Source organism: Ailuropoda melanoleuca, chromosome 12 (assembly GCF_002007445.2).
Source record: "Ailuropoda melanoleuca isolate Jingjing chromosome 12, ASM200744v2, whole genome shotgun sequence".
NCBI lineage: Eukaryota > Metazoa > Chordata > Mammalia > Carnivora > Ursidae > Ailuropoda > Ailuropoda melanoleuca.
In genome coordinates, this window is record NC_048229.1 from 81530813 (window position 1) to 81551084 (window position 20272).

The following is a 20272-nucleotide window of genomic DNA, read 5'->3' on the forward strand; positions in this document are numbered from 1 at the left end:
GCCCTGAGCCGAAGGCAGACGCTTAACCGCTGTGCCACCCAGGCGCCCCAAGCGTCCAACTTCTGATTTCAGCTCAGGTAAGATTATTAGGGTAGTGAGATCGAGCCTCGTGTCGGGCTCCATGCTGGATGTGGAGCCTGCGTAAGATTCTCTCTCCCTCCGCCCCTCCCCACTGCTCGCACACATGCTCGCTCTCTCTTAAAAACACAATTTTCTCCCCTTTCTTTCTTTTTTTTCCCCACTCTTTTAATGTTAAGCTCTATACCCAACTTGGGGTCTGAACTCACAATCCTGAGATCAAGATTCACATCCACTGCTGACTGAGCCAGCCAGGTGCCCAAACATACAATTTTCATTATAAAAAAGAAGGCACAAGGGCCTGGGTGGCTCAGCTGGTTAAGCGCCAAGATCCGAGGGTCCCGGGATCGAGCCCCACGTCGGGCTCCCTGCTCAGCGGGGAGCCCGCTTCTCCCTCTCCCTCTGCCCATGCTCTCGTGCTCTCTCTCAAATAAATAAAATCTTAAAAAAAAAAAAAAAGAAAGAAAGAAAAGGAAAAGGGAGGCACACTACATGTTTTAAAAGCAAAACAAGTTCATGTTCTGGGGTCACGGGAGAACACAGTGGGTACGTAGCGAGTCTCACAGAGTAAACACCATGATGAAACTAGGAATCCTATGGCTTCTTTCATGAGCCTTGCCAGATAAAGTACCGAAAACACTCTCGAGGCCCACAGGGGAGGGCCAGGGCGCTGGGTAAGGAACAGCATGCCTCTCACATGCTGGACACAGCCATACAAGCCTCCCTGGTACCCAGCACGGAGGTGAGCTGCTTCAGTACCGGTACAAACAAGTGTGAGACCCGGGGCCTTCATGCTTCGCCCACTCAAGTTTTCTCAGTCTCTGTGGCTGTGAGAAATCATCCAAGCATGCAAAAGGAAGGGTTTGGGGAGACAGAACTAGGAAACACAGCCTCATGCAGCCTAGGTGGCCCTGCAAAGGTCAGAGGATTTAAACCATGCGACAGTGCTGAGGAACCAGGCCCTCCTGATGGGCCTCCCACCACCGCCCTGTTAGCAGAGACAACGGGATAGGCAGGAACATGCCGGCAAGGCTGCCCAGCGGCTCCAAGCCCCGCTGTCTCACGCACACTGTTGCAGATGGGACCTAGGTCTACAACACTGAGCCCCATGAGCTGGACGACCCCCAACCCACTAGAGAAGACCTCAACCGTCCCACCAAGAGGAACCCCCATGATGCCCCCACTTCAGAATCAACATTACAGGCCTCAAGCCTGGCAGCCTCGTCTGACACCTTGCCCAAATCAGGACAGGCAAGCAGAAGCCTATCACGTAACCTCCCGGAGCCTCTGGGCTGGGACCCTGGGACCTGACAGTAGGGTGGGTCCATCCTAACTGAGCCAGACCAGCATTGGCTGCAGGGTCGCTTGCACACCTCGTGACCAGGGAAGCACAAAGGTGCCCATCTCAGGGACAGAGAGATCCATTAACCTTACTTTCTGGCTTCTTCTCCTCGGCAGTGGAGCGGGCTTGGCAGTAGGCAGAGTACAGAGACAGGGGAATTTTATGTGCCCTGGATCAGGAGCAAACATGAAAACCAAGTCAACTATGACTCAAATTAGCTCTCAAGCTCACAATTCCAAAAACTATCATAAAACAGAAGTGCACGATATAATCTATTATCCATACCTTACAGCATGACCCTGTTTTTTTTAAAAAAAGAAACCATCACATGAATCAAACGGTCCTTCCTATTTCATGATTTGTCATACACACACACAAATAGTCGCCAATGCGGTTGTCTCAGGACAGTGAGATTATAAATGATTTTTACTTCTCTCATTGAAGTCTGGGTAATTTCCAAATTTTTAAAATGAACCTATATTGCTTTTATTTATTTATTTTTTTAAAGATTTTATTTATTTATTTGACAGAGATAGAGAAAGCCAGTGAGAGAGGGAACACAAGCAGGAGGAGTGGGAGAGAAGAAGCAGGCTCATAGCGGAGGAGCCTGACGTGGGGCTCGATCCCAGATCGCCGGGATCACGCCCTGAGCCGAAGGCAGACACTTAACAACTGAGCTACCCAGGCGCCCCATAAATGAACCTATATTGCTTTTAATGAGTAATACTGAGAAAAACACCCAATTAATGTCATTAAAAATGCACAGAATTGTCGAACAAAGTCCTGTGATAAAGATGTTCAGAGGAGGAGCCGCCGAGCGGCAGCCCAGTTACGGGACACGTGCAGCGGCGTGACCTACAGGGCACAGTCTCAAAATGAGCACTGAGGCAGGAGGGCACCTGCCCCACGGTGCTGCGAACCCAGACGATGAGCCAGGGAAAGGAGGGAGGTGGGCAGGCCCCGGAGAGGGAGTCCCATTGCAGGCCCAGCGATGCAGGGGACAGCCCACAGCTGGGGAGCACACCAAGTGCCCGGGGCCTGGAAAGCTGTGAGCCTCAGGGTTAGAAACCAACGCAAAGAAAAAGAAAGAGCAAATCTGAGGAGATGGAGAAATCCACAGAAAAGAACATTTCAAACACCACTCATTCTCAGACAGTGACAGAAGGGTCGGGCAGGTATACTGCAAGAAATCCCCCTGAAAGGAGAGCAAATAACACCCAAAAAACCAGATATACAAAAACGTGACAGAGAACAGGTCAGAAGACAATCCTGGCCATCCGATGTCTGGCAAGCGGGAGCCGCAAGAAGCCACACAGGAAAGGGGACCTGCAGGAAACAAGCTACTGATACCATCTGGGCCTGGGGTTTGCTTCCAAATAGCCCGGAGTAGTGGGGGAGAGGGGCATGTTAGCATGACCTAAGTACTATGCTATTTTCTGTCTTAAATTTTTCATAACAAAAGCTTCTAAAGTATCTGAGAAAATTTCTTTCTCAGGACTGAAGGATATGAATTTCCAGATTAAAAGGCCCCCCTTCTGCCCAACCAAGAAATGAAATTAGACCCACACCAAAATACACTGCTGTGAAATTACAGAACACAGGTAACAACAAAAAAGAGACGCTGCAAGTCTCCAGAGAGAAAAACACAGGTCACAAGCAAAGAATGAGAAATATAACATCTCAACATCAACACTAGAAGCTAGATATCAATGGAGCAATACTTTAAAAAATTTGAGGAAAAGTATCTCCAACCCATATTTCTATACCCCACCAAACTACCTACCAAATGTGAGGGCTGAAGAAGAAGAAAGGAAAGAAGGGGAGGAAGGGGAGGAAGGGAAGGAAGGGAGAAAGAAGAAAAGAAAGAAGAAAAGAAAGAAGAAAGAAAGAAAGAAAGAAAGAAAGAAAGAAAGAAAGAAAGAAAGAAAAAGAAAGAAAAACAGAAAAGAAAAAAGAAAAGAAAAGAAAAGAAAGAAGAGAGAAGGAGGGGAAGGGAAGGGGAAAAGAAATATAGAGAGAACAAAAATCAGTTAAGAGTTGAAAATGCTTGCCTCTGGAGAAAAACAAGTGGCAGGGGGGCGTGGGGGAATGGCTGTTTCTCCTAATAAACTTTACAGAACTGACATTTTAATCTACATTCTTATTTCGCTTTGACAAAAACAATTTTTTTAAAGATTTTATTTATTTGAGAGAAAGAGAGCGTGCGAGAGAGAGCACAAGTGGAGGGGGAGGGGGGAGTACAAGCAGGGGTGGGGTGGGTGGGGAGAGAGACTCCCTGCTGAGCAGGGAGCCTGACATGGGGCTCCACCCCAAGACCCTGAGATCACGACCCTAGCCAAAGGCAGACGCTTCACTGACTGAGCCACCCAGGCGCCCCCAACGACAATTTTTTCAAAGCCTATAAATAAATGTTAATGAATGAGGAAGCCATACCATGCAAACATCAAAAAGAAAACAAGCTGGTATTAACAGCCTAATAAATAAATAAAGCCTAATAAAGACATTACATAATAATGAATGAAAAAATATCCAGCAAGAAGGCTATATTTTGAAGGCTGTAACCATCATAAACTTGTATGCAACTGATAAAATAGGCTTCAAAATACATAAACATAAATTTCACAGAATTACAAGGAGAAAATGACAAAACCACAACAACATCCATACTAAACTGATAAACCAAAGTGACAGAAAACTGGTCAGGATACAGGAAACTCGAGAACAAGTAAAATGTAACAAGCAGGGGTGCCTGGGTGGCACAGCGGTTAAGCGTCTGCCTTCGGCTCAGGGCCGTGATCCTGGCGTTATGGGATCGAGCCCCACATCAGGCTCCTCTGCTATGAGCCTGCTTCTTCCTCTCCCNTTCTTCCTCTCCCACTCCCCTGCTTGTGTTCCCTCTCGCTGGCTGTCTCTATCTCTGTCGAATAAATAAATAAAATCTTAAAAAAAAAAAAAATGTAACAAGCAGACCCTAACTGTCCAGATTAAAGAGTGTGCAGGACTGTTTACTGATGCCGGACGTGTACATCGTCTACAGAAAAGTCTCAACTTGAAAACATCCATAAAAAGCTGATCATGTTCTTTGAAAATAATATAATTAAATTAGAAATCAACAATAAAAGCTCAGGGACAAACACCTATATGTTTGGAAATTTTTTTTTTTAAGATTTTATTTATTTATTCGACAGAGATAGAGACAGCCAGCGAGAGAGGGAACACAAGCAGGGGAGTGGGAGAGGAAGAAGCAGGCTCACAGCAGAGGAGCCTGATGTGGGGCTCGATCCCAGATCGCCGGGATCACACCCTGAGCCGAAGGCAGACGCCCAACCGCTGTGCCACCCAGGCGCCCCAGGAAAATTTTTTAATTCATTTACAACTAACTAAAAATTGTAAGAAAATCATAACACAAGTAATAAAATATTTAGAACTAAATGACAGTCTAAGATAAAAAATAAATCAGCAGGTATACCAAAAAGCAGTTATGCAATAAAATATAACAAATCTTTAACAAGAGAGAGACACAAAGAAAGGGCAAAACTGACACTAGCAGGAATTACCAAAAAAAAAAAAAAAAAGGGGTCTGGATTGCTCAAACATCCAACTCTTGATCTCACCTCATATCTTGATCTCAGGGTTGTGAATTCAAGCCCCATATTGGGCATGCAGCCCATTTATACACACACAAACACACACACACGATAAACTGCTATGTCAGTAAATTTGAAAATTAAGATGAAATAGATGGTTTTCTAGAAACATATAATTAACTCAAGGAGAAATAAAAAAACTAAAATATAAACATTCAAGAAACTGAATCAGTTGTCAAGAGCCTACCTCCAAAATAGATACCAGGAACAGATGATTTTATAGCCAAGTTTTACCAAACTTAAAGCAACACAGAATACCTGCGTTACACGGACTGTTTTAGGGGACAGGAAAGAGGGAAGGCCACCCAATTCATTCCGTGACGTACTACAACCTTGATGTCAAAGCAGCCAAGATAAGTAAAAGACTATGAGACACAGATGCAAAAATCCTAAATAAAGTATCACTAATTCAAATTCAACAGCCTGTATAATAAAAAATCATTACCAAATAGGAAATGATCCAGGAACGCAAGGACAGTGGAAAAATCAATGTAATCTGTCCTATAACAGATTACAGAACAGCAAAACCATCTTAGATGCAACAAAAGCATTAATTCATGCTAAAAGTCCTTAGCAAATTCACATAGAGGGAACTTTCTTACTATCGTAGAAAGCATATGAAAATATAAAAAAACTACAGCAAATATAAGTATTAGTAAAACTTTAGAAGCATTCCTATTTGAGTCAGGATCAAGACAGCTTCTTATTCCTACGATTTAATATTATACTACAAAGCCCACAGAATGCAGTAAGACAAAAATGAAGAGCTATAAAGATCAGAAAGGAAGACAAACTGTTACTCTTACAGACAATGTGATTATCTACAAAGAAAATCCACTAACCAGCTACGAGAAATAGTGCAGCAGGATTACTGGATAGGGGACCACCCACACCCCAGCAAAAACCCAAAAAAAAAAAAAAAAAAGTACTATGCTTTTCACAGCAACAAAATCTAAGTACCTAGTAGTATACTGAACAAAAAATTTACAAGATAGAAAAATCTACTACTGAAAAGCTTAAATACATATACTATGTTCATGGAAGGAAAAAGTTACCATAACAAAGTCAACTATCCACAAATTAATCTATAAAATTATTCCACGAAAAACTCTGAGATTTCACGGAGACACATCCAAGGAGATCCACTAAAGCACGACTATGACGTGACACTGGAGTTCACCTAAGAGTTCTGTTACAGGGGCGGATAAACTAATCAAGGTGGTTATTCTGTACGCCACGGGACCTTGGGGTCATGCAACACAGCAGCTGTAGCCAGAGAACAGAATTCAGTGCTGTGGTTAAATAAATGACCCAGAGCACACGGCCATCAGGGCAAGTGAAAAGGCCAGCTGCAGAAGGACACAGTGCGATGTGTACGTGGACACATACCTACTTCGTAGCAGTAAACATGTGTAATAAAAGAAGTAAACAGAAAAAAGAGGGGCGCCTGGGAGGCTCAGTCGGTTAGGCATCTGACTCTTGATTTCAGCTCAGGTCATGATCCCAGGGTTGTGAGATTGAGCCCTATGTCCTTCTCCCTCGGCCCCTCCCCCCACTAACAAGATAATAAAAAATATAACAAAAATAGAAAAAAGATTAGACATCAACTTCAGGATAATGGTTTCCTTAGAAAGGGAAAAAGGAAAGTGGGTCAGGGAGCTGGACTGAGAAGGGTGTTTTGTTTTTTTGAGAGAGAGAGAAGAGAGATAATGAGAGAGCATGAGCAGGGGTGGGGAGAGGGAGAAGCAGACTCCCCACCAAGCAGGGAGCCCGATGTGGGGCTCGATCCCAGGACCCTGACCTCATGACTTGAGCCGAACGCAGACGCTTCACGGACTGAGCCACCCAGACGCCCTGAGAAGGGTTTCCACAATACCAGCACTGTTTTATTTTGAGCAAAAACAAAAAAAAGGAAAGGCAGCAAAGCATTAATGTGAGTGAGGCATATGGGTGCTTTTTATTACATTGGTCTCTGTACTTTTGGAATATTTTATATAAAAAAATAAACAAACATAAAGATCCCAGAGAATGGTCTTGTTTTAAGATGAAAAAGTTTACTTTTACTTTCTAGCTCCTTCTCTTTTGGACCTTCTTATGGGTATCATTATGTTGTAAGAGCTCCACTAGGAAGCAGGATTTACAGACAGGACAAACTTGGGGAGCCAGTCACATGTGAGTTGGGGGCCCGAGACTCCATGCCCTCCTGGAGTCCTGGGTCTACCCCAATCTCTTGTAGGGCGAGGCTTCTATGTCTCCCTGTTCTTTTCCTTCTTTGCTTAAATTCTCCTTTCACAATGATTATGGACCAATAACATGACTTTCTTAAATTCCCAGAATGAAAGCCCTAAAAGTTTATCAAAAAATGACAGTCAGTGGTGATATTCAGAATTGAAGAAATTTTCTTTTTAAAATCTTAACCAATTTTGAGGGGGGCTGGGTGGCTCAGTCAGTTAAGTGTCTGCCTTCGGCTCAGGTCATGATCCCAGGTTCTGGGACTGAGTCCCCTGTCAGGCTCCCTGCTCAGTGGAGAGCCTGCTTCTCCCTCTCTCTCTGCCTGCCGCTCTCCCTGCTTGTGTGTGCTCTGTCAAAGAAAGAAAGAAAATCTTTAAAAAAATAATAAATAAAATCTTAACCAATTTTGAGCCAATATTTTATAAATAAAACACATTTCTCTACAAAAGAATCACAATTCTTTGCATTTGTCAAAAACCCTCCTGGAAACAGGTGTCCTTGCGTACCTCTTCAGGGACTCTATCAAGGCGGCTCTGGAATCGGGGGTTCTCGGAAGCTGTGAGGGAAGGTGGGATTCAAGTGAGACATTTGCGTTCTGGCAACGGGGACCCAAGTCCGTGACCACACATACTGACCACTCGAGGTGTGAGCAGGGCAGGGAGAAAGTGAGACACGTAGTAGGGTCTCCTGAAGATGCTGCAACACAGAAAAGCAGGCTCAGAGTCGCAGGTGACAGAAGCGTTAGAACACCGTCCTGACGACTACGAAAACATCCATTTGCACAGAAACTCACTGCACTTCACAGGGTGGCCCCAGCGGGTTGTCTCATTCCATGTCGTGTGGCTGTGATATTATACCCCAGTCGTAATTGTATTTCAGAGACAGAGCGTGAATGCGCATGCGAGCGTGCGAGGGGGGATGGGGAGAGGGAGAGAGAGAGAATCCCAGACAGACGACCCGTTGAGCACGGAGCCCAACATCGGGCTCAATCCCAGGACCCCGAGATCATGACTTGAGCCAAAACCAAGAGTCGGCCACTCAACCGACTGAGCCATCCAGGCGTCCCTATACACACAGTTTTTAGTCTTCTTTTTCACTCTTTTGGGACATTTCATGCAGGGGGAGGCAAGGACCCTGCATCCCAGGGACTTGGAGGACGCTCTGCCCAAGGCACAACCATGCGATCTGGGTTAGTCGCTTCAGGTCAGCTGTGGGTATTCCCCTTGGGGCTGGGCTAGAAATCCTGGGAACTAGGGTCAGTTCACATTTCTGAGAAGCAACGCCTTCAAAAAGCTAGTCCACACTGGTAGTAACCAGAGATCAAGATGTCTGGGATCACACCAAATTCAACAGAATTTTGCTATTCAATTCTGTCCTGGCTCCACACCGGGTCACCCATGAAGCATTAAAAGTCGTTACCTAAACCATGGGCTCGGGACACCTGGGTGGCTCCGTCGGTGAAGCGTCTGCCTTCGGCTCAGGTCATGATCCCAGGGTCCTGGGATGGAGCCCCACATCGGGCTACCTGCTCAGCGGGGAGTCTGCTTCTCCCTCTCCCTCTGCTCCTCCCCCTGCTAGTTCTCTCTCTCTCTCTCTCTCTCTCTCTCAAATAAATACAATCATTAAAAACAAACCAACCAACCGTGGGCTCATTCTCACCCTTGTTTGTGGGCTCTACGCAACAATACCCATTGGCTTTTCTCAAGGAAATGAGTCTCACAGCAAGGGCTCTGTGCCACCTCACCACAGGACTCATGCTGGGGCGTCTACCCTTGGTCACCCACAATCACGACAGCCACCCTGCTCCGAGGGGCTCTGAGGAAAACTCCAGGCAGGAAAACTCCAGGCAGCATGCCCCTACCTGGCCTCCATGACGGCGACAGGAATCTTCCCTGTGTGTTCAAACACCGTGATGGCCTTCTCCACATCCTGGTGCGCTTGGCTGTGGGGCTGGCTCCACACGGGGAGGAAGGGAAAGGAACAGACGATGTGAAAGAAAAGACACTGACCAGGGAAGGGTGCCATCAGCCTACTGTTTGGCACCACGACAACTCTGCCATTTCAAGGGGGACAGCAAGGGGATGTTCAGACAAACCGATGCCAGCAAGACCACGGAAAGGGACTGACTGCTGTTTCACGTTCCCAGGAAGCTCACACCTAGCAACGAGCCACCCGGGGACCATTCAACACCTCTGGGAGGCTCTGTCGCCCTCCTGGCTCCCCTCATGGAGAACACAGGGCTCTGAAGAAAGACTCTGAAGCGGGAAGGTGAAGGGACTTAATTTTTCAGAGTTAAAAAAAATTATGAAATGATAACATATGAGCACCAATAAACCTTAAAGAGATACCTACATTAAATACTTAAAAATATGGGGCACCTGGGTGGCTCACTCTGTGAAGCCTCTGCCTTCGGCTCAGATCATGATCCCAGGGTCCTGGGATCGAGCCCCACATCGGGCTCCCTGGTCAGCGGGGAGCCTGCTTCTCCCCCTCCCACCCGCTCATGCTCTCTCAAATAAATGAATAAAATCTTAAAAAAAAAAACAAACCCATATATATATATGTGTGTGTGTGTATGTGTATAAATACTTTAAAATATTCACCTAACACTCTCCTGGCAGGTTTAAGGGCTCTCTGGACACTCACAATTTTTAAGTCAGAGAGGTTTTTTTTCCTTCAGATTTATTTATTTATGAGAGAGAGAGAGAGAGAGCATGAGCAGGGGGTGGGACAGGGGCAGAGGGAGAGGTAGACTCCCCGCTGAGCAGGGAGCCCAACAGGGGACTCGATTCCCGGACCCCAGATCATAACCTGAGCTGAAGGCAAACACCTCACCGACTGAGCCCCCAGGTGCCCCTAAGTAAAAGAATCTTAAAATAACACACACACACCACAGAGCCATGTGACATTTGGCTCACGTACAGTTAACACTGCTTCCTGAAATTCTTAGAAACACAGGGTCTTCCTCCCACCCTGTTTGAAAGACCTCGTCTTTGCTGCAGACCCCCGCGAACGAAGATCTGGAAGACAGACCTTCCTGCACACAGTAACTTGCTTTAACTCCCACCCTCCAGCTGCAGCAGACAGAAAAGGGCCACACGCTCAACTCAGAGTCCCGGAAGTCAGACTGTGCTCGGTGAGCACGGGCCGGGGGCCACAGGCGGCCGCAGAACCGAGATGGCCTTACCTCTGCGATGTCCCCGGCTGAAGACGGATCCTCGTAGAGGCCCATGTTTTCCACTGAAACCTGCAGAGGCGACATGGTCGGGGACGTGAGGCGCTGGCGTTTGCGGGGAGAGGCGGAAGCAGCCACCGCTGCAAGGGAGGGGAAGCCATGACTCGCCTGCAGCTCAGCCAGGCGCGTCCGGGCCAGCGCAACGTAGTCCGCGAGCAGCGAGCGGTACTTGCTGGGCACCAGCGGTGGATGGAGAATGTGCACCTGCAGGCAGATGGCAGAGCAGGGCCCCGTCAGCCCACCGCCCGTGGGTGACCTTCTGGGGCAGCAGCAACAGCTCACCACGGACACCTGAACTTACAGCGATAGCAGGAAACTCAAAGGATGAGCCCCAGACTCAGGGGGCCTGAGCCAGAGCTGGAACAGACAGAATCTGGGGCGAGGGTCTGTCTCTACGTGCACCTGTGGACTGTCCTTCCCAAGGGGGCCTGGCCGGGTAGGGCCTGTGTCCTCCCACAGAGCTGGCCCCTCGCTCACGGCAGCCTGGCACTCCCCCCAGTCTCTCCCCTGCAGCACTAGCATAGGGGTGCCCCAGCCCCAGGGACACAAGGGTCAAGCCCTCAGGGCAGGGTGCAAGTTCTGACCTTCACTCCCTGATGGGTACATTCTATATGCTTCTTTGTCCCTTAGGCCATTCTTTGGAATGTAATGGAAAATTCTGAATTACAAAAAGAACTAAGAATCAATCTCCAGGGCCCGACCCTCCAAGAATGCTCGGCAGAGTGACCTGACTAAAAAAGAAAGCTTGCAGAAAGGCATTTTTAACCATGAAATTCATACAGATTTGTTATTAAAAATGCAAACTATAGGAAGGTGTAATGTCTTCCACCCCTGGAAGCAATGCCCACAGGCACTTTGGGGTGTATCCTCCTGGTTCTTCTTCAACATAAAAATATATCATTTTATATCTTAACTGAAATTTGAATAAAAACCTGAAACTACCAAAAAAATATATATATATCTCATTTCAAACCCAAACACGGGGTTGTAACGTACAGGACGTCGTCCTCCCACTGAGTGGGTGCTGAGGACGTCCTGCTGGGCCAGCACGACCACCCCGACCTTGCCAGGGGCTGTGTGCTGTCCCCGACCACGCCCCAGGGATGGACAAGGGGCGGGTTCCGGGGCATCTTACCAGCATACACGTGGTTTCCATACCCGAGAGCACAATCACAAACCCAGCTGTAAGGTCTGCACCGGGGAAAACCAGCCGGATGCCCCGGTGGGTGGACAGCCGCTCACCTGCAGATACCGGGGAGCCTCAAAGGGCACGAGGTCTGACAGGAACTTGAAGAGAAAGACCAGGGTCTTCTTGCTGCCACTGTGGAAGCCCCTCGTGCTCCCAAAGGAGGCCTGGAGGGAGAGGCGGGCGTGAGGGCCAGGCAGCCGGCTCCACGAGGGGCCATGCACCCACACGGGGACAGGGCACGCAGTGGCAGATACAGAGGCTCAAGTGCGTCAAAGGGAAACAGCCACCTGGGCTCCTGTAATCCCACAATGCCACGGCTCTGCCTGCCTGAGAAGATGGGCTGAAAAGTTACATAAAACAAAAATTAAAAATATATTCCTATAGAAAACAGTAACTGGGGGCGCCTGGGTGGCACAGCGGTTAAGCGTCTGCCTTTGGTTCAGGGCGTGATCCCAGTGTTGTGGGATCGAGCCCCACATCAGGCTCCTCCGCTAGGAGCCTGCTTCTTCCTCTCCCACTCCCCCTGCTTGTGTTCCCTCTCTCGCTGGCTGTCTTTATCTCGGTCAGATAAATAAATAAAATCGTTAAAAAAAAAAAAAGAAAAGAAAACAGTAACTGTACTATCTTTCTGTGACCTTCGGAAGCACAATGTATTAGCTGCCCTAACAAGGGATCTTTCCTCAACGAATAAACACATTCTACATGATGAAGCCACTTCTGAACCATGGTAACTCCCAGACTCTTCTGTGAGCAGACAAGGTCACTGCAGGGGAGCAAGCCAAGAAAGTCACCCCCTCGGGACCCTGAAAGAGCCCAGCTCACAAGAGAAAAGCAGGCCCTTCCAGGAACCGAGGGCGCCTGGGGATTCCAGAACGGGCCTCGGCCCAGAAGGGCTGCAAGGAGCCTCTGTCCAGAGAACTGAACACCCAGCCACACAAAGTCCTGCACCGGCCCAGCTGGCCAGAACGCCATAGCCTCCGCCACTATGTGTGGAGGGCCACGGCAGCAACCTGTCAAAGCGCACGACAGAACTCTTCTGAACAGGACAGTGGTGCAGACACGAGCACCCACCAGGTAAGAGGAAGATGGCGGCAGGGCAGGAGGACCCCAGGCTCGCCTGGTCCCATAAACGCAACTAGGTAACAATCAAATCATCCCAGATGCCACAGAAACCGACCTGAAAAGTCCACAACGCTATGAAACTAGAAGTCAACCACAAGGAAAAACTCTGGAGAGACCACAAGTACATGCAGCTGAAACAACGTGCTACTAAACATGAATGGGTCAGCCAAGAAGTCGAAGAATAAAAAAGTGCCCGGAAACAAATGAAGATGAGCACACAGCAGTCCGACCTTGGGGACACGGAAGAGCGGTTCTGAAAGAGAAGCTTCCCTCAAGAAGCAAGGGAGGTCTCGGATACATGACCTAACCTTGCACCTAAATCAGGTGGAAAAACCAACAACAAACAAAACCTAAAACCAACAGAAAGAAGGAGATAAGAAAGATGGGAGCAGAAATAAACAATATAGAAACTAAAAAAAAAAAAAAAAAAAAAAAAAAAAAAAAAAAAAAAAAGAATAGATCAATGAAATCAGGAGCTGGTTCTTTGAAAAAAAAGCAATAAAAATGATAAATCTCTAGCCAGGCTTATCAAGAAAAAAAGAAAGGACCCCAATAAACAAAATCATGAATGAGAGAGGAGAAGTAACAACCAATACCACAGAACTAGAAACAATTATAAGACATTATTATGAAAAACTATATGCCAACCAATTGGACAACCTGGAAGAAATGGATAAATTCCTAGAAACATATAACCTCCCAAAACCGAAACAGGAAAAAATTGAAAACATGAACAGCGATTCCCAGCAAAGACATTCAATCAGTCGCCAAAAAAACTCCCAACCAACAAAAAGTCCAGGCCAGATGGCTTCACAGGTGAATTCTACCAAACATTTCTAGTTAATACCTATTCTTCTCAAACTGTTCCAAAAATTGATGAAAGAAAGCTTCCAAATTTGTTCTACGAGGACAGCATGACCCTGACACCAAAACTAAATAAAAACTCCACTAAAAAAGAACTACAGGCCAATAGCCCTGATGAACAAGGATGCAAAAATCCTCGGCAAAATACTAGCAAACCGAATCCAACAATACATTAAAAATATCATTCACTGCAGTCACAAGTGGGACTTATTCCGGGGCTACAAGGGTGGTTCAATATTTGCAAACCAATGTGACACATCACATCAATGAGAGAAAGGTTAAGAATCACATGATCATTTCAACAGATGCAGAAAAAACGTCTGACAAAGTACAGCATCCATTCATGATAAAAACCCTCAAAAACGTAGGTTTAGAGGGAACAAACCTCAACATAATAAAGGCTATATATGAAAAACCCACAGCTGACATCATCCTAAAAGGGAGAAACTGAGAGTCTTTCCCCTTAAGGGTCAGGAACAAGACAAGGATACCCACTCTCACCGCTTTTATTCAACATAGCACTGAAGTCCTAGCCAAAGAAATCATACCACAAACAGAAATAAATGGCATTCAAATCAGCAAGGAGGAAGTAAAACTTTCATTATCCGCAGGACATGACACTATATACAGAAAACCTAAAAGACTCCACCAAAAAAGTACTATAGCTGATAAACGAACTCAGTAAACTCACAGGATACAAAATCAATGTCCAGAAACCTGTTACATTTCTATACATTAATGATGCAGCAGAAAGAGAAATTAAGAAAACAACCTCATTTACAACTGCACCAAAAACACTAAGAAACCCAACCAAAGAGGTAAAAGACCTGTACTCTGGAAACTGTAAATGTATAGATTGCTGGGGCAACTGGGTGGCTCAGTTGGTCTGTCTCAAATAAATAAAATCTTAATTTTTTTTAAAGATTTTATTTATTTATTTGCGAGAGAGAGGGAAAGCGCACGGAGGGAGAGGGAGAGGGAGAGGGAGAAGCAGACTCCCCGCTGAGCAGGGAGCCCGATGCAGGACTGGACCCCAGAACCCTGGGATCACGACCTGAGCCGACGGCAGACACTTCACCGACTGAGCCACGCAGGTACCCCTCAAATAAATAAAATCTTTAAGAAAAATACTAAATCAAGGATATGTGCACCTCTATGTTTATAGCAGTATTATTTATAATGCCCAAGCTATGGAAGCAGCCCAAGTGTCCACTGACTGATGGATGGATCAAGAAGATGTGGTGTAGACATGCAACAGATTACTACTCATCCGTAGAAAAGAATGAAATCTTGTCATTTGCAAAGACATGGATGGAGCTACAGAATATTATGCTAAGTGAAATAAATCAGTCAGAGAAAGACAAGACCGTATGATCTCACTCACTGTGGAACTTAAGAAACAAAACAAAAGACCAAAGGAAAAAGAGAGGCAAACCACGACAGGCTCTGAAGTACAGAGAACACCCTGATGGTGACCAGAGGGGAGTGGGGGGGGTGCGGGAAACAGGTGATGGGGATGGAGTGCACTTGAGATGAGCACCGGGTGATTAAAATAAAAACAAAAAAAACAAAACAAAAGCCAGCAGATGGGAAGAGGACCACCCCCACATCACCATTCAGCTCCCCCCAAAGTACGAGGGGCATCATTTCCTCCCTCTAGTCTGTCTACACGGAAGGGTTAGTGACTCTTGGCAACATCCACTCAGTCAAGAGTGAGCCTCAATGATACCGTGGAAACAGGACTAGAAACGCCAGAGGAGAGCAGAGTTTATGTGAAGTATTCATGTCCGCTATCCAGAATAACAGACACGTCCCCGGGCCTGCAGCTGCAACACCATTTAATGTCACACCAGGAAAAAGACAGTTATTCTCATTAGAAAAATTACAAGCACACGGTGATGAGCTAAGAACGGTAATTCAAGATCCCAAAGGGCTCAAATTTAAAATCATCACATTGGCCTATTTACATTAACATTCTTGAAATTAAAAGAGATCTTCAAACACTGAACATACACATAAACATCTGTCCAACTCACCCAACCACTCACTTAAATTGGGTGCATTTTATATAAATGATATCTCAATAAAGTTTATTTAAAAGGTAAAAGGAAAAACAAAACCAAAACACCCCGCCATCAACACAGCACTTGCAAAGCATTCCTGTCCTTATGTCGCCCTGAGAACTCAGCAAATCCCAGGCCCGGGGGACACCTGGATGGACCAAATCACCTGGACACAGCTCTCGGCAGACAGAGGACACAGGCCAGCTCTGATGACCACCAAGGGTACCCTGGCTATGAACACTGCCAAGAGCCCCTGTGCGGCCAGTGGGTGCCCTGGGCCGACAGCCCGTTGTGGGGAACACAGGGCTGACGGGAAGAATAAAGAAAGAACACCACGACCACCCACCCTCTACCAGCACCTCAGGCCGGCAGAGGCTGGGCCAAGGCAGGCTTCCGCCAGTGCACCCGCCCTCAGAACTGGAGCAAGGTGGGCTCCCTGCAAGGAAGCAACAGCTCCATCACCCCGCAGCGTGGCAGGAAAACCCAAAACTTCCACACAGATGGCTTTGTACCCAACAGATTCACACAGGCCCAGCCTTCCAAGTGGACATCTGGAAGCCGCATCCTCAGCAGTGGGACTCTGCTGGTCTGTGAACAGCGGCACAGACGTGGCAAGAACATGGATGTGGCGCCAACAGAAAGGAGGATTCCGAGAGCACTCCTCTGGGACACACCACATGGTGCACGCAGCAGCCGCTGCGTTTGTCTTCATGCTTTCCTGACGGCACCCCAGACCCAGAGACTGAATCAGGCAGGCACGCGGCAAACGCCGGACAAAGCAGCACGGAGCCCCAGGGGTGGCCGCGAGGAACAGACCTGACCACGGAATGCGTCTGTTCCTATGACGGCAAGTCGGGGGACCGGCCACAAGCCCAGCCACGAGCGCACACTGCCGGGAGGGAGCTCACCTGGAACCAGTCAGAGTAGGATGGGAACACAGAGGGGCCCTCCAGCGCAGCCTGACGCACCACCAGGAATGCGGTGACCATGCTGTCCAGGTCGCAGCTCTCGAACGCACGGACCAGCAATCGGGCCACCCAGTCTAAGGAGGGAACAACCCATCACAGCTGGCAGACGAGGACGTGCGTGCATGCTGCCGGGGGTAGGGCATGTCACTTAGGAGGATATGCACGTCCAGTGCCAAGTTCAAGAGACTGGGTCACGAATGCCCAGAGCAGCCAAACACGGGCTACGTGAGGCGAGGCCGGGGCCAGCAGGGCCGGCACCACGAGAGACAGGCGAAGGGCACAGATGAGAAGACACAGGGCACCAGCAGGGCAGTGAGAGGAGCAGCGATGTCCACCTGTAGGCTCACCCGCAAACAAGAGGACACACACGCACACACCACGGGGCGCCCACCCAGTGTACCGTTAACCAGCCGCTGCGCTTCAGGTAGGCAGATCACCAGCGTGGACACACAAGAGAGCACGTGCCGCCAGTTCACCTCGTGTGTTTCCAGAACTTCTTGTAAGTGGCCAACCAACTCCTCTGGACGTAGTGTCTCGAAGAGCTAAAACAGAAGTTCCCGACTTGGCTGTCGAACACGCCCGTCACCAGGCAGCTAGACCCTCACCCCATCCCACTTCCAGGGACGCTTCTGTCGCCGTCCTCAGGGTCCGTGTGGGCAGGGAGGATTCTCACTGCAAGGAGAAGGTGTTTTGCCCAAGTCACAAATTCAGCCTCTGGGCCCCTGGTGGTCTAGGCAGGAATGGCTGTGTCTGTGGAGCCCGCCGGCCTTTCTCCCTGGGCTGGGAGCCACAGGCCCCTGGCAGCTGCCACCCAGCACCAAGCGCAGGAGCAGCAGGGCGGAACGCCGCACGACACCCACCCTGCGGTACAGACCGGTGAGCAGACAGGAAGTCTTCGCAAAGCTCCACTCTCTCTGCATTTGAACAGCATCAGAAACTTCATTCGGAAATAAAAACAGACAAAAACGGCCAGTCAGTCATCATGAAAAGCTGTCTTTTGTTTTGACATCAAAAAACTACCTTGTTTTAATTTGCATTTTTTATTATAGTTATTAGCAAACATTTCTGTTTGTGAACTGTTTTCTGCTATCAAGTGTCTGTGTCTTTGGCCCAGTTCCTTGCTGCTAACCCTTCATCAAATTTGCTGTGTTTTCTAATCCATTAATTATATTTCAATTTTGCTGCTCTTCCACTTTAACTGTCGATAAGCAATCAGGGAGGATGCTGCTGCTGGAGTGGGCAGCAAGCCCTACACAAGCCCCTCAGAGTGCAACACAGCAGGTGCCCATAGCTTCCCTCATGCCACCGGACGACCTGGCCCACGGACACAATACCACACGCAGATAAAGCTCGGTGGGCAAGGTGCTCATTTTAGCTCCTCGAGGAACAGTGAAAACTTGCAAACACCATCACTGAACGGATGGTGACATCAACCCAAGGTGACTCACTGGTACATGTCATGACATCGATCACTTTTGAGAAGAGCCGTAACTACAGCTGACCCCTGAACAACACGGATTTGAAATGTGTGGGTCCACTTACATGCGGTTTTTTCCTAATCAGTACAGCACAATTCTGTCAATGTATTCTCTTCATTATCGTGTCTGACTGTTACTTCCTTTTCTCCAGCTTACTTTAATGTCAGAACAATACATGGTGCATACAAAATATGCATTAATCAAGTGTTTCTTACCAGGAAGGCTGGTAGTAGTTAAGTTCTGGAAAGTCAAAAGTTACACGCAGATTTTCAACTGCACAGGGGGTCAGGGTTCCTAACCCCCACATCATTCAAGGATCAACTGTCCATAAGAAAATGCTTATGATAGATGAATTATTATGACAGATTCTAGGATTTCAGTTTGTTAACGAGATTTTCAAAATCTATTGAGAAAAGACCACAAGAAAGGTTTCACGTTAAATGTATTTCTATTTTGATGATGATATGGGTGACAGTTCTCCTCCTCATACTTTGTTAATTCTGAATTTCCCTTATGAGAATGTGTAACTTTCAAATGAAAGGGAATCTGACGATAACGTGTCCTCGAGTCTCGACCTGTCTCAGAGCACCACGTCTGGGGCCCATGCTCCCATAAGGGAGGCAAACAAGCTGGGTCCCGGAACCCACCTCTCAGCACAGGCTTGTGAGTTAGCACCTGAGTCAGAGTGTGACTGAAAAACCTCCTTGGAGCATCCACTGAAGTCATCCCACCACACGTATGTCCACAGAACACGCCAAACCTGCCAACACAGTAAGGAGAGTTCCCAGCCGTGCCGACAGCATCACACACACACCACAGCTCATCCACGGCTACTGTCCAGAAGGCGGCATGGACCCCCAAGGCCCCCAACTCCCAGTTCAGGGGGTGCAGAGGCTTGCCCTTTCCAAAACCCTGAAGCACTTGCTCTGCCAGGCCACTGTGCCACCTACTTGAAAAGAAGTCCAGGGGTGTCTGGGGGGCTCAGTTGGTGAAGCCTGCCTTCAGCTGAGGTCATGATCCCGGGGTCCTGGGATCTAGCCCTGCGTTGGGCTCTCTGTTCAGCGAGGAGCCTGCTTTTCCCTCTCCTCTCCCAGCTTGTGTGCTCTCTCTCCCTATCTCTGTCTCTCTCTCTCAAATAAATAAATAAAATCTTTAAAAAAAAAAAAAGAGGGGGGCGCCTGGGTGGCACAGCGGTTAAGTGTCTGCCTTCGGCTCAGGGCGTGATCCTGGTGTTATGGGATCGAGCCCCCACGTCAGGCTCCTCTGCTAGGAGCCTGCTTCTTCCTCTCCCACTCCCCCTGCTTCTGTTCCCTCTCTCGCTGGCTGTCTCTATCTCTGTCGAATAAATAAATAAAATCTTTAAAAAAAAAAAAAAAAAAAAAAAAAGAGGAAGGAAGGAAGGAAGAAAAGTCCAGAGAAGGCCAGGTCTAATAAGAAAGGAGCTTCCCGTGGAGTACAGAAGCAGAAAGGGAAGTCTGGGTCAGTCCAGAGCAACATGCAAACATCACAAAGCCTCAGTCTGCCCATCTGTGACATGGGTATCAGGGGCAGCAGGGCAACAGCCAGGCTGGTGCAAAAAACCTGACATCCACAGGCACTCAGATGCAGCAACGGTCCCTGAAGCCAAGGACATCCCATGCCGGGGTGAGAAGGACAGTGGGCAGGATGTCACTGACGGGGCAGGAGGGACGAAGGGTGTTGGGGCTGCCTGACAGCAGGGCCCTGAGGGCACTTCAGTGAGCCAGGGTCAGAGTCACTGACAGCTGTACCCAATTCCTCAGGGAGAAGAGCCCCAGTCACATGAGCCATGAGGAGACACCAGGCAGAAGGGCAGCTGTGGGTCCTGCTGGCCTTCCTGGGAGACAGAACTAGGATGCAAACCCCATGTGCCAGGAAGGCTGGCCATTCAGACTGGGGTGGGGTGGGGGCAGTGGAGTGGTTTTATTGTAAATACTGGCAACTAATTAAGAAACTTAAAAAGGCTCAGTCGGTTAGGCATCAGAGTCTTGGTTTTGGCTCAAGTCATGATCTCAGGGTCATGAGATTGAGCCCCG

At 47.9% G+C, this 20272-nt stretch overlaps 1 protein-coding gene across 13 annotated transcripts in view; it reads right to left on the bottom strand.

Moving 5' to 3' along the window:
- Positions 1–20272, bottom strand: part of FANCA (FA complementation group A) — a 55830-nt gene that overhangs the window by 21728 nt on the left and 13830 nt on the right. For 7 of the 13 annotated variants that reach the window (XR_004629130.1, XR_004629129.1, XR_004629128.1 and 4 more), the window contains 11 exons: positions 18866–18978; positions 17601–17677; positions 17141–17282; positions 16681–16814; positions 11777–11887; positions 10643–10738; positions 10487–10546; positions 9161–9249; positions 7935–7995; positions 7806–7855; positions 1513–1589 (listed from right to left, as the gene is read on the bottom strand). Coding sequence is in view for 9 of the 13 variants with exons in the window: in XM_034672702.1 (XP_034528593.1) it covers positions 1513–1589; positions 7806–7855; positions 7935–7995; positions 9161–9249; positions 10487–10546; positions 10643–10738; positions 11777–11887; positions 16681–16814; positions 17141–17282; positions 17601–17677; positions 18866–18978 (1010 nt within the window). In the remaining 4 variants the exon portion in view is untranslated. Of the gene's footprint in view, positions 1–1512; positions 1590–7805; positions 7856–7934; positions 7996–9160; positions 9250–10486; positions 10547–10642; positions 10739–11776; positions 11888–16680; positions 16815–17140; positions 17283–17600; positions 17678–18865; positions 18979–20272 lie in introns of those variants that run through there. The other 6 variants (XM_034672706.1, XM_034672707.1, XM_034672708.1 and 3 more) reach the window with 4 other exon arrangements.